A 14,953-nucleotide genomic window follows, 5' to 3' on the forward strand; every position below is an offset into this window, starting at 1 on the left:
CAGGCCTACAAAATGAATAAGAAATCAGGAGAGAAATGGAGTGGAACAATTTTGGTAAACATTGTATTATTATGACTATAAACCTGCCCCTCTCCCTGAGGAGAAGGGTGCAGTCTGTGCATATTCCCAGCCCTAAAATGTGCTTCATAAACTCTGCACCTCACACAAGATCCAGAGAGAAGTTAAGAAATGTGCCAAGCTGAATGGAGAAGAATGCCAGGCACAACATGGGGAGACAGGCCTTGAGTGTCCTGGACCAGGGAACAGACAAAGGTTAAAGGTGTCCTGGTGCCTATGAAAGGTGAGGCTTGGACTTGTGCACTTCATCTCATGCACCTCACAACAGCTGAGGAACCAAAGCACCCAGCCAGCGTGTAAGTCAGGGCAGACAGAGAAGCAGGACGTGAAATTAGAAGCTTTGTGGGGCAGGATGAAGTGTATTAACATCAGACACAGAGACAAATGGACTTTGTTTTCATTAAAGGAAGCAACTCCAGGGGGAAAAAAACACTAATCTCTGCTCCAATAAAATAAAGTATAGAGGAGCTGCCAAAAAGAGTTGTGAAAGACCTTCATCCTATAGCAGAGAAATAATGGGCTGTATAACTCAACATTTTGGCACCCAAGCACACATACTTGGCAAGGCTTTCATAGGCATTTTGGGCATTTCCAAGGACAGTTTTATGACCCTGGTGGTAGTTTGACCCTTCTTCTGTACCATGAACCTAAAAGAGCACTCATGAGAACCCAATTTATCTCCTGTTTGGCCTTTGGAAACAGTTGATGTGATGGACGAAAGCGTTTGATAATACCGACCAATATATGACAATGACGATGACGTGTGTACTGATGCAAAATTGAGTATATATAAGAGTGAGGAGACCTTAGTGAAGCCACAGTGAAGCCTGCCATTCCAGAGTCCCATCCAGAGGTGTTTGTGGTCCCTGGCCTGCAGGCTGGTGGTGGTGACCTGCCCGCGGTGCTTCAGGCCGCCGGCTTCCTTCAGGGAGGGCGTGAAGAGTGACTCAACAACCTCTGCAATAAGAACAGTCTCACCATTACCGGCATTTGTTGGGCTCGGATAACTTGAACAACTTTGTGGAGTGTGGACAGCCTCAGGATGTTTGTACATGTTTGTGTTGACTTTTGTAGTGACATGAAGAGGGGCTCAACAGCCTGTCTTAAGGAGAAATAACTACAGCATTACTTGTTTGGCAGACTCAGAAGAGCTGGACAAAATCAAGGCATCCTGACAGTCAAAACATATGTTTACACCTCCCTCCCTTCCCTATCACCCCCTTGTTCATCGCCGACACTTTTTATCATTCTTTTCACCCTTTCGTTTAAAGCCCTTCCCTCCACCTTCCCTGGCACACTGAGTCACCTTATTCCCCGTGACTGCCACAATCATCCCTTCTTCCTTCCCGTTTGTTCAGTGGCACAGTGACGGCCCTCCTCCAGTGTTCCGGCACCTCACCCTGCTCACAAGCTTGGCTATGTGAGGCGTTTGGTGTAAAAGTTGTGACAAACCAATTAAGGCAGTAGTACTGTTTTTGGCGGCATCTGGCACCTGAATTCTTGCTGCATTGTGTGGTGAAGCAAGTTTCAGAAAAAGCAGCCTTAAACCAGGTGATTCATAGGCCTACAGTTGTGTGACTTCTCCGTTGAAGTCCCCAATTTATCTCGACTTCTTTCAGAAAGCTTTTTGTTCTCTAAACAGTTTGTTGATGTCACTCTACCAAAATAGTCATATACTCTGTCTACTTTCCCTACTGTTCCTTAACTGTCTATTTTGTATCGTCTGTCCAGCATGCATTCCCTCCCTTCCTCTTCCACACACCTTGTGTCCCACTACGTCCCAGGCTGCCCTTGACACTGAACTCTTCACTGTTATCCTGGTAACATACAGTACCAGGTCTTTCTCTGCCTCTGTGGTGGATAGTGGAGTGTTTCCCATGTGGTATTGGTGTACTGGATATCCCTTCACTGTTATCCTGGTAACATACAGTACCAGGTCTTTCTCTGCCTCTGTGGTGGATAGTGGAGTGTTTCCCATGTGGTATTGGTGTGCTGGATATCCCTTCACTGTTATCCTGGTAACATACAGTACCAGGTCTTTCTCTGCCTCTGTGGTGGATAGTGGAGTGTTTCCCATGTGGTATTGGTGTGCTGGATATACCTTCACTGTTATCCTGGTAACATACAGTACCAGGTCTTTCTCTGCCTCTGTGGTGGATAGTGGAGTGTTTCCCATGTGGTATTGGTGTACTGGATATCCCTTCACTGTTATCCAGGTAACATACAGTACCAGGTCTTTCTCTGCCTCTGTGGTGGATAGTGGAGTGTTTCCCATGTGGTATTGGTGTACTGGATATCCCTTCACTGTTATCCTGGTAACATACAGTACCAGGTCTGTTTCTGCCTCTGTGGTGGATAGTGGAGTGTTTCCCATGTGGTATTGGTGTGCTGGATATCCCTTCACTGTTATCCTGGTAACATACAGTCCCAGGTCTTTCTCTGCCTCTGTGGTGGATAGTGGAGTGTTTCCCATGTGGTATTGGTGTACTGGATATCCCTTCACTGTTATCCTGGTAACATACAGTACCAGGTCTTTCTCTGCCTCTGTGGTGGATAGTGGAGTGTTTCCCATGTGGTATTGGTGTGCTGGATATCCCTTCACTGTTATCCTGGTAACATACAGTCCCAGGTCTTTCTCTGCCTCTGTGGTGGATAGTGGAGTGTTTCCCATGTGGTATTGGTGTGCTGGATATCCCTTCACTGTTATCCTGGTAACATACAGTCCCAGGTCTTTCTCTGCCTCTGTGGTGGATAGTGGAGCATTTCCCATGTGGTATTGGTGTACTGGATATCCCTTCACTGTTATCCTGGTAACATACAGTACCAGGTCTTTCTCTGCCTCTGTGGTGGATAGTGGAGTGTTTCCCATGTGGTATTGGTGTACTGGATATCCCTTCACTGTTATCCTGGTAACATACAGTCCCAGGTCTTTCTCTGCCTCTGTGGTGGATAGTGGAGCATTTCCCATGTGGTATTGGTGTACTGGATATCCCTTCACTGTTATCCTGGTAACATACAGTCCCAGGTCTTTCTCTGCCTCTGTGGTGGATAGTGGAGCATTTCCCATGTGGTATTGGTGTGCTGGATATCCTTCACTGTTATCCTGGTAACATACAGTCCCAGGTCTTTCTCTGCCTCTGTGGTGGATAGTGGAGCATTTCCCATGTGGTATTGGTGTGCTGGATATCCCTTCACTGTTATCCTGGTAACATACAGTACCAGGTCTTTCTCTGCCTCTGTGGTGGATAGTGGAGTGTTTCCCATGTGGTATTGGTGTGCTGGATTTCCCTTCACTGTTATCCTGGTAACATACAGTCCCAGGTCTTTCTCTGCCTCTGTGGTGGATAGTGGAGCATTTCCCATGTGGTATTGGTGTACTGGATATCCCTTCACTGTTATCCTGGTAACATACAGTCCCAGGTCTTTCTCTGCCTCTGTGGTGGATAGTGGAGCATTTCCCATGTGGTATTGGTGTACTGGATATCACTTCACTGTTATCCTGGTAACATACAGTCCCAGGTCTTTCTCTGCCTCTGTGGTGGATAGTGGAGCATTTCCCATGTGGTATTGGTGTGCTGGATATCCCTTCACTGTTATCCTGGTAACATACAGTCCCAGGTCTTTCTCTGCCTCTGTGGTGGATAGTGGAGCATTTCCCATGTGGTATTGGTGTGCTGGATATCCCTTCACTGTTATCCTGGTAACATACAGTCCCAGGTCTTTCTCTGCCTCTGTGGTGGATAGTGGAGCATTTCCCATGTGGTATTGGTGTACTGGATATCCCTTCACTGTTATCCTGGTAACATACAGTCCCAGGTCTTTCTCTGCCTCTGTGGTGGATAGTGGAGCATTTCCCATGTGGTATTGGTGTGCTGGATATCCCTTCACTGTTATCCTGGTAACATACAGTACCAGGTCTTTCTCTGCCTCTGTGGTGGATAGTGGAGCATTTCCCATGTGGTATTGGTGTGCTGGATTTCCCCTCCCAAGGTGCAGGACTTTACATTTTTCTTCACTGCATTGTAGCCGCCACTTTTTGCTCCCGTCCTGTAGCTTGGTGAGGTGTTCTGGCAGGAAATCTGCAGCCAAGGGGTTAAGACTCTCACATCCTCACTCACTCCAGCACTGTGTTTCACTCCTACTCTTGCTCTGCCAAATACTTCCCTCACCTTCCTTCTGTACCTCTGCTTGTACCAGTCTCTCACTTGACACTTCCTTCCTCACATTAGATCTCTTCCTATTCCCTTAAATTCCCACTCGTCTCTCATCCTTACATTTCCTAATACCAGACTGTTGTGCCTGTCTTCCAATCACTGCATCACAATTCCCACGTTCAGTTTCCCAGATATTTTGTGTGTACTTTATTTTGCCCTGGCAGGAGAGGCAAGATTTCAACCAATATCAGACACAGCTTCTATCTTACTCCCCTGTTGGTGGGAGAATTAGTCCAAGAAATCACGGTGACACTGCATACTAAATCACGGTGAATGGTCTGAGAGGTGGGATGAGTCTTGGCTGTGTGAAGTGTTGTAGTGAGGAGGGGAAGACTGAGGTGGTCTGGACAGGAGGAGAGAATGGGTGAGGGTGAGCGACACAGTAGATTATGGGTAGTGTTAATGGAGGCAGACCAAAGAAGACACAGGATGATACAGTACAGAAAGACCTACAGATCCTGGGTACACTGAGGTGCTTTGGCTGTATGGATGGAGAGGAGGAGTGAAGGGTGAGGGAGGCAGCAGGTGATGGGTAGTGTTGGTGGAGGCAGACCAAAGAAGACACAGGATGATACAGTACAGAAAGACCTACAGATCCTTGGTTACTGAGGTGCTTTGGCTGTATGGATGGAGAGGAGTGAAGGGTGTCAGGGTGAGGGAGGCAGCAGGTGATGGGTAGTGTTGGTGGAGGCAGACCAAAGAAGACACAGGATGATACAGTACAGAAAGACCTACAGATCCTGGGTACACTGAGGTGCTTTGGCTGTATGGATGGAGAGGAGGAGTGAAGGGTGTCAGGGTGAGGGTGAGGGAGGCAGCAGGTGATGGGTAGTGTTGGTGGAGGAAGATCACAGAAGACACAGGATGATACAGTACAGAAAGACCTACATACCCTTGGTTACTGAGGTGCTTTGGCTGTATGGATGGAGAGGAGTGAAGGGTGTCAGGGTGAGGGTGAGGGAGGCAGCAGGTGATGGGTAGTGTTGGTGGAGGAAGATCACAGAAGACACAGGATGATACAGTACAGAAAGACCTACATACCCTTGGTTACTGAGGTGCTTTGGCTGTATGGATGGAGAGGAGTGAAGGGTGTCAGGGTGAGGGTGAGAGAGGCCGTACAGTTTATCCTCATCTTACGCAGAGGGGGCTTCGTGGTGCAGTGGTTAGCACACTCGGCTCACAATTGAGAGCCCGGGTTCGATTCCCGGGCGGAGTGGAAAAATTTGGGCAGCTTTTCCGATACCCTACGCCCCTGTCCACCCAGCAGTGAATGGGTACCAGGTATTAATCTGGGGTTGTGTCCTGTCTCCTGGGATCTGTTCCCTTCTATAATTCCTTCCCCCTCCTGTCTCTCTTCGGCATATGACCACAGATGTTGCGCCGACTAAACAAAACTTTTCATCTTACGCAGTTTATTGTAACGGGAAATTCGTCTAACCCGGGCATGATTCCACGGTAGGGAACTCTAACTCAACCACAGAAAAATTACTGTAACGCTTGATGTCTCTCGCTCTCAGCCACTAACTAATCAGCACCCCGCTCCTCCTCGCCTCAGGCCGCCCCTTCCCCACCCTGCCGCCCCTCCCTGCTACTCCCAGGCCCCTTTTCTGGCAAACACTGCATTGTGGCTTCAGCTTCTGCTGCCCGAACCCTGCCTGGATGTGGTGTTGTGACGCTGGAGGAGGGGAGGGAGCTTGTGAGGGGATGACATTTCTGTTAACACCATTATGAAACAAGACAGGGAGGAAGAGGAAAGAAAACAAGAGGAGGAGGAGGAGGAGGAGGAGGAGGAGGTGGAGGCCAAGACTATGCTTCCTGCATCCCATTCTGAGTCATGTGGAGTGCCAGAAGGTGTTGATCACAGCCAACAACGCTTCCCAATGAGGTGGTGAGGCAGCTGGAAGAAGCAGTCTCAGTCTACACTTGCATGGACACAGACCAAGGAAACCAAGGCAGACAGGCACCTGCCACTTTGCACATTAACCCCTTGACTGGGGATTTCCTACCAGAAGACCTCACCAAGATACAGAAATGGAGCAAAAAGTGGCTGCTACAATTCAATGAAGAAAAATGTAAGGTCCTGCACCTTGGGAGGGGATGTCCAGCATACCAATACCACATGGGAAACACTCCACTATCCACCACAGAGCCAGAGAAAGACCTGGGTGTGTTACCAGGCTAACAGTGAAGGCAAAATCCGTGACAATCGCAGTGGACGGGTTAAGAGAAACATCCTGCAGCAGCAAGAAGAGGAGGCAATGCAGAACACTAGTAAGTTAATGAGATGTGTTGTGAGTTCCCTCAACTTGGAAGGTTTTTAGCCAGTCTCTCCCTCCCCTCAGGCTTGGTGTGTGCGCGCTTCTCTCTTGAGGTCAATAAAGTGTTGTTTTTCTCAAATTCCACTGTGCTCACATTGTATTTTTCTAACTTAGTGAACAGCAGCAGAGTGTATTTTCTAATTTCTATGTGGCTACGTAAGGGCACTCAGGAGTAAAGGGGAGAAAAAGAGGGGATTTAGGGAAGGGGCCAAAGAAAAAGTTTCCTCTAGTCCCTGCAACACAAACTTTCTCTAACAAGTTGGAGGCACAGATACAAAAACCTACATTAGACGAGGATACACTGCAGCTGAGGTGGAGGGTAACTAAGGCAGACATGATGACACAGTGCAGAATGGCCTACAGACCCTGGGCCTGACCAGAGGGGCTGCTGAAGCCTGAACAGTGCCTGCAGGCAGAGTGAGGCTGGCTGGACACACTCAGAGACTTGGAAAGGACTCTACTTTCTCTGAGAATGATGATGATGGTGATTTTTTTACGGCAGTGGAAGCCACAAAAATGAGACAGAAGACTATCAAGCACTGCTCCAGCTGAAGGAAGGCAGCACAGGAGGCCAAAAAGAGAGGGCCAGTTTCAATTGGAGAGGCATCTTGATACTCTTGATGCTGACGATGATGGTTATGATGATGATGACGATGATGGTGATGATGATGATGATGTAGATGATGGTGAAGATGATGATGATGATGATGATGACGATGATGATGATGATGATGACAATGATCTGTCTACCTAGGAAAAAGCAGGCTGTCGGGCTGCACATATACCCACCTTGAGGGGCAGTGGATGAGATTCTGTTCTGGGAAGTGTGAGAAGTGTGCCGGGAGGTTCCAGGGCAGCAAGGCGACCCTGCAGGGGAGGTCAAGCAGCATGCCCCCCAGGTAATGCCTGCAACAACACACAGGGTCACTTCCTCACACTCACATCAAATATCAATACATTCAGTTCTGTACAAGAGGAGGGAGAAGGTCTGCTTGCAGGATATGAACCAATGAATGACTTGGAGGAATCAGGTGACACAGACCTATTACTGGAAAGGGTAGGTGAAGATGACACAGACCTATTACTGGAAAGGGTAGGTGAAGATGACACAGACCTATTACTGGAAAGGGTAGGTGAAGATGACACAGACCTATTACTGGAAAGGGTAGGTGAAGATGACACAGACCTATTACTGGAAAGGGTAGGTGAAGATGACACAGACCTATTACTGGAAAGGGTAGGTGAAGGCACAGAGTCAGGAAGTCACAGGAAGGAGGCGGCAAAGAGTGTGAGGAAGCTTAAGGAAAAACTGAACAAATACAGACGTGGAGACAATAATTAAATAAGACAATAAGATACTAATTCCCTGCAAGGTACAGCCACTACAGTCTGAATGTATCTGTGAGCCACGGCACATTACCCAACACAGTTATTATTATTATTATTATTATTATTATTATTATTATTATTATTATTATTATTATTATTCACCGATGCCAGAGCCTGATAATAGGCCTTCCCCAGCCCTGAAGACTCCCCTACACCCGTACACCCTCATACCACCCCCTCCCCCAGCCAACTACCCTGTGTGTGTGTGTGTGTGTGTGTGTGTGTGTGTGTGTGTGTGTGTGTGTGTGTGTGTGTGTGTGTGTGTGTGTGTGTGTGTGTGTGTGTGTGTGTGTGTGTGTGTATGGCAATGTTGTCACATGTGGTGCAGGCTCCTTCATTACCTCCACAGCCTGCTGCACCTTCCCTGGATGTGGCAACATTAAGGTAATGCTTCCCTACAAACCTAAGGCCAGGCCCTGCCCTCCCTCACAGCTCTGCTCTGCTGGCTGGACAGACACACACTGATAGGCCTGGAAAACCTTGCTGAGTCACCCTAAGATGGGCCAGGACACCTCCCATCCACCATCCACCCATGCAATGGCAGGAAACAATGCGGGAAATAAATTGGTAAAGTTTACCCCCACACACAACGCCCCATTGGCCGGCACAAGTATGAGCACACTTTGCCCACACAACACTGTGCGGCTTAATCTACAGACTCCCCTCAACATTTTTATCTGTTCTTTCCTTTTGGCTAATGTGCAGACCACTGGTGTAGCCAGACACACTCACCACTTAGATCTGATGCGCTTTGTCCATTTTTTCCTTGGAAAGTACATTTCCTAATTTCTAAGGTACCGTGTGTCCCGCCACATAAGATGCACCGGAGTATAAGACACACCTATAATTTAGCAAGATGTATTTAGAAAAGTAAAGTCTGTGTGTCTGGAGGTGGTGATGTGACGCTGGAGGAGGGGATGGAGCTTGTGAGGTCACGGATGACATTTCTATCAACACCATTTTGCAACAAGACAGGGAGGAAGAGGAAAGAAACAACAGGAGGAGGAGGGCAAGACCCACAGCATGCTTAGTTATTTCATAGTTCAAAGAGTTAAGAATAACATCTAATTTAAGTGAACATTTTTTAAATAAACTTTGTACCATTCCTATATGTAGATTTCTACCCCCAAAGTTTGTCCGGGATTCTGGACGTCGCTACTACAGGCACGTGAGGCTAAAAACGCTTCTATTTCAGGGTAAGAATACTTAGTGTTGCAGAAAAATATTGGCAGTAGTTGAGGAAGTCTCTCTCTTACCCACAAATCCCTTCCTCGCGTGACCCTTGCCTGCAGGGAGGGACGCTGCCTCCTGAACGTGGTAAGCTGTTCGACCTACTAATATACTTGTCACAGGCTACGGTGCCAACACACCACCAAGGCTCCATCAACGCCAAGGCACCTCGTTTCCTTTCTGTTACTTGCTTGCAGTAAACTTTAGACGATGGAGAAAATTAGTGCAAAGTAATGACGGGGAGGTGGGAGGGGACACTGATCCCATTACTCGCCCTGCTGCTCTCTTGTGTTAACACACACACACACACACACACACACACATAACCCAGCCCCGTGACCCCTCCCCCAGCCCCCCTTCCATATCACACCGCTTTCTCACCCCCATCCCTAGACAACCCAACCCCATACCCTCCCAACCCCCCTCGATGCTTTTGACCAATCCCACAAGTATTACTAATAAATTTGAAGAGTTATGTCTGGTCGCTGAGCAAAAGGATCCCGATGTTATCACAATAAGTGAGACCTGGTTTTCAATCAATAAACCATCATTCATGTACGAACTTAGTAACTATGATTTGTTTCACAAACACCGAGGCAGCCGTGGTGGCGGCGTGTGTGTGTACGTAAGACAACCCATGAATGCTGTACAAGCACCAATCGCTGTTCCTCCACAGTTAGAGTGTTTATGGGTGCCTTTGAAAAGTGTTAGGAGAATAGGACAAATATTATTGTGTGTATTATACTACCCACCAGATTCCCCTGTCCATGACGGACTGACTAACCGTGTGGTGTCTAGTGTTGATTTATTCCGTTCAACGCACACTGATTGCAAGGTGGTTATTGCTGGTGATTTTAATGGTCTTGATAAGAACAGAGTGTGTGATGCTCTCCATATACGAAACCTAGTGACTCAGCCGACCCATGAAAACTCAGTGATAGACTTGATTTTAACAGACATGCACTCAGATTATTGTTCTCCCGAATATCTGCCCCTATTGGTCTTAGTAGACATAAATGTGTTTTGGTAAGACCTACGGCACTACCACCTCCCCCACAACATCGCACCCTCCAATACAGACCGTTCAAGGATTCGTCCGTGAGGAGCTTCGGATTCTGGATCACGGCAGTGGACTGGTCGTTCTTACAAATAATGCCAACCGTGGAACAACAAGAAAATGCACTGTTCGCCGTCCTGAAGCACCAGTATGAAACACATTTCCCCTTAAATCTTGGCGCAAACGAGATAATGACAAACCGTGGATGACCCCAGAGATAAAACGTCTGATAAACAAAAAGCGCCGTGCGTACAACCAACATCACACAGAGCGATATCGTGAACATAATTCTGCTTCAAAAAGGAAAATCAAACAAGCAAAGGTTGAATATTTTTGAGTCAGTGCAAAATGAAAGTGGTCTTAATAAATGTATCACAATGTTAACTGAACCTAAACGCATACCAGTGAATCTTTCGGCTTTTAACCTTGATGACCATCGACAAATTGCAAATATGATTAACGAACACTTCGCTGCCATATGTACAAACTACCCACCCATCGGCCCAGGTGTAGTACCGGCCCACCAGCCATCGCTTCCTCCGCCTCGTTATTCTAAACTACACATATAAAGACTTAAAGAAAATAAAAACAAGGAAAGACACTCCCCCGGTGAACTCCCGTTAAAACTAATAAAGGAGTTTGCGTATGAACTGTGTCAACCTTTGGAGATCATGTACAACAGCTGCTTACCATCTTGCCCTACGCGATGGAAGAGCTCGACAGTGACAGGACTCCCCAAAGCTCCAAATGTTACCAGCCTTGGACAACTACGGCCTGTGTCACTCACAGACACACTCGGAAAGACGTTGGAGGGCCACGCAGCAAACCTGGTTCTTGCAGACATTCTACACAAAATCGACCACCAGCAGTTTGGAAACTTGAAGGGGCGCTCCACCACGCTGTACATGGTGTACCTCTTGGACGCCATACTTAAAGGCTTGGAGCAAAGAGACACTGTAGCCCACCTGTGTCTCATTGACTTCAAAAAAGCATTTGATAACGTGGATCACAGTGTAGCAGTGACCCACCTACACCACCTCGGATGCAGAACTTCACTGCTGCTGTTCATAACATCCTTCCTTACTGACAGACAGCAGTGCACAAGATATTACGGCGAGACATCTGAGTGGCTGCCAACAACCTGTGGAGTGCCCCAGGGAACATGCATTGGGCCAGTCATTTCCCTAGCAGTTATCAACAGTCTTCTGCTTCAGTCATCGTGTAAAGCCAAGTTTGTTGATGACGTCACTGTATACGCAGTGACCAAAGCAACCGACCTGCAAAATAACCCAGTCCAAGAACAAATCACCACAGCTCATCTTCAGTGTGAGGAGCTTAAACTAATACCAAACCAAAGCAAATGCGAGATCATCAATATCAGCCTCCTCAAGAGGGACGTGGCGTTCCCAACGTTCTCATCGACACCAAGGAATACTTAAGCAAGATTGACAACATCCTCAGCGACACAACCAAGTTTAAGAAAATAACAAGAAACCCGACGGAAGCCCTCAAGAAAAGACTCAACAAACTAATAGCGAAAAATAACTCCACCTGCGACGTCAAGTTCGACCGACTCACCGGCGAATATGAGATGGGAAACTGCTATGGCAATGTCAAGACTCACAAGCCAGGCAACAAATTGAGACCAATAATATCTCAAATCCCAACCCCTACCTACAACATCGCAAAGAGATTGTGCGCCCTCCTTACACCGTACATCCCAACCACCTATTGCCTGCAGTCAGCAACAGACTTCATCGACATTCTCAAGAACAACAACGCGGGAGGAAGAGTTGCTTCACTAGACGCCGAATCCCTCTTTACGAATGTCCCCGTGGACCGCACCATCAACTACATCATCGACCTTGTTTATAAAAACAACTCTACACCTACCCTCGCCATCCCAGAAGCTGTACTTCGAGAACTACTGGAATGCTGTACAAAGGAAGCACCGTTCATCTGCCCCCGGGGAAACAAATACTGCCAGGTAGATGGCGTAGCCATGGGTTCTCCTCTTGGTGTACTCTTGGCAAATTTTTTCATGGGCTGCATCGAGGAGGAAGTTTTCAAGATAATAGAAAAGCCAGATATATACTGCCGGTATATTGACGATATATTCATCAAGACAAAGGATGCCACCGAAGCAGAACGCCTTAGACTCCACCTCCAAGAAACCTCCGGACTGAAATTCACCATGGAAAACAGCGAAGACGGAGCCATGCCTTTTCTAGACGTCCTCGTCCAACAAGAAGACGGAAGATTTACCACCAGCGTCTACACCAAACCAACGAACCCAGGATTTTGCTTAAACGGACGAAGTGAGTGCCCCACGAAGTACAAGGATTCCACCATCTGCGCCTATATCAGAAGAGCGCTCACACACTGCAGTACGTGGAAGCAAGTCCATCAAGAAATAGAGCGCTCAACTCAAGTTCTGATAAACAACGGCTTCAGCGAAAAGGACATCAGCCGCCTGACGAAGAAGATCATAGACGGCTGGCACAGCAAGAAGCAGAAAGAGGAGAAGAAAGAAGACATCAGCATTTTTTACAAAGCGACATTCTCTACCGCCTACAAAGAAGATGAGAGGGTCATTACACAAATAGTAAGAAGAAACGTCAAGCCATCCGACCCCAACAAACAAGTAAAGCTGGTCATATACTACAAGACCAAGAAAACCAGCCATCTCCTTCTGAAAAACACCCCCTCAAAAGAGATAGAGAGCCTACAAAAGTCGCATGTCATATATAGGTTCACGTGCAACCAAGGAAACTGTGAAGTCCTTCCCTCTACCTATGTTGGCATGACGACAACAAGACTCTCGCGACGACTGACATTCCACCTCGCGTCAGGAGCACCCAAGAAACACCTGAAGGAGCAGCATAGAATCAACATCACAAGAGAAATGCTGGAAAACAACACGGAGATCCTGACAACATGTCCTGACACAAGACGCCTCCCCATCCTAGAGGCACTCTACATCAAAACAACAAACCCGACATTAAACATGCAGGCAGAAGATCTACAAGCCCTACCAAGTGCGCGAAGAACAAGTTTGACGAGTACCCCCGCGCAGCCCGTAGTAACACCTGCCAGCCAATCAGAGACCAGGACGCGCAGTGGGACGACCAACACAGCGGTATAAATCCACCCCCGCTCCCCACACAAGCCATTCTCTCCGGTATCCTTACCAAGGAAAGACCTTGCTACTGAGGAAGGGTCTAGGACCCGAAATCGCGATCTAGCGAACATGACTAGCTTCGGCGAAGTCATACAGCCGATTAAGAAAGAGTTTAAGACTATCATAAGATATAAGGAGAATATCTTAAGAAAAATAATCAATGCTCAACTAGCTATCACATTCAATGATATATATATATATATATATATATATATATATATATATATATATATATATATATATATATATATATATATATATATATATATATATATATATTTATATATATATATATATATATATATATATATATATATATATATATATATATATATATATATATATATATATATATATATATATATATATATATATATATATATATATATATATATATATATATATATATATATATATATATATATATATATATATATATATATATATATATATATATATATATATATATATATATATATATATATATATATATATATATATATATATATATATATATATATATATATATATATATATATATATATATATATATATATATATATATGTATATGTACCACACACCATCCCACATTTGTAACAATATATCTATCTATCTATTCATATCTATCTATCTATATATCTATATATATATATATATATATATATATATATATATATATATATATATATATATATATATATATATATATATTTATATATATATATATATATATATATATATATATATATATATATATATATATATATATATATATATATGGGTGGCAAATGATCGGTATATGGGTGGCAAATGATCGGTATATGGGTGGCAAATGATCGGTATATGGGTGGCAAATGATCGGTATATGGGTGGCAAATGATCGGTATATGGGTGGCAAATGATCGGCATATGGGTGGCAAATGATCGGTATATGGGTGGCAAATGATCGGTATATGGGTGGCAAATGATCGGTATATGGGTGGCAAATGATCGGTATATGGGTGGCAAATGATCGGTATATGGGTGGCAAATGATCGGTATATGGGTGGCAAATGATCGGTATATGGGTGGCAAATGATCGGCATATGGGTGGCAAATGATCGGTATATGGGTGGCAAATGATCGGTATATGGGTGGCAAATGATCGGCATATGGGTGGCAAATGATCGGCATATGGGTGGCAAATGATCGGTATATGGGTGGCAAATGATCGGTATATGGGTGGCAAATGATCGGTATATGGGTGGCAAATGATCGGCATATGGGTGGCAAATGATCGGCATATGGGTGGCAAATGATCGGTATATGGGTGGCAAATGATCGGTATATGGGTGGCAAATGATCGGTATATGGGTGGCAAATGATCGGCATATGGGTGGCAAATGATCGGCATATGGGTGGCAAATGATCGGCATATGGGTGGCAAATGATCGGCATATGGGTGGCAAATGATCGGCATATGGGTGGCAAATGATCGGCATATGG

At 45.7% G+C, this 14,953-nt stretch overlaps 1 protein-coding gene across 1 annotated transcript; it reads left to right on the forward strand.

The window, feature by feature from the left end:
• Positions 1–2,260: 2,260 nt before the first annotated feature.
• LOC126994647 (uncharacterized) lies at positions 2,261–13,499 on the forward strand. The gene is made up of 7 exons (XM_050853950.1): positions 2,261–3,004; positions 3,202–3,300; positions 3,895–4,170; positions 7,574–7,641; positions 11,076–11,299; positions 11,680–12,198; positions 13,341–13,499. Exons 1-7 carry the CDS (start codon positions 2,352–2,354, stop codon positions 13,497–13,499), a joined length of 1,998 nt encoding a protein of 665 aa, XP_050709907.1. The 5' UTR covers positions 2,261–2,351.
• The last annotated feature ends 1,454 nt before the right edge of the window (positions 13,500–14,953 follow it).

This window comes from Eriocheir sinensis, unplaced genomic scaffold (assembly GCF_024679095.1).
Source record: "Eriocheir sinensis breed Jianghai 21 unplaced genomic scaffold, ASM2467909v1 Scaffold842, whole genome shotgun sequence".
Lineage (NCBI taxonomy): Eukaryota > Metazoa > Arthropoda > Malacostraca > Decapoda > Varunidae > Eriocheir > Eriocheir sinensis.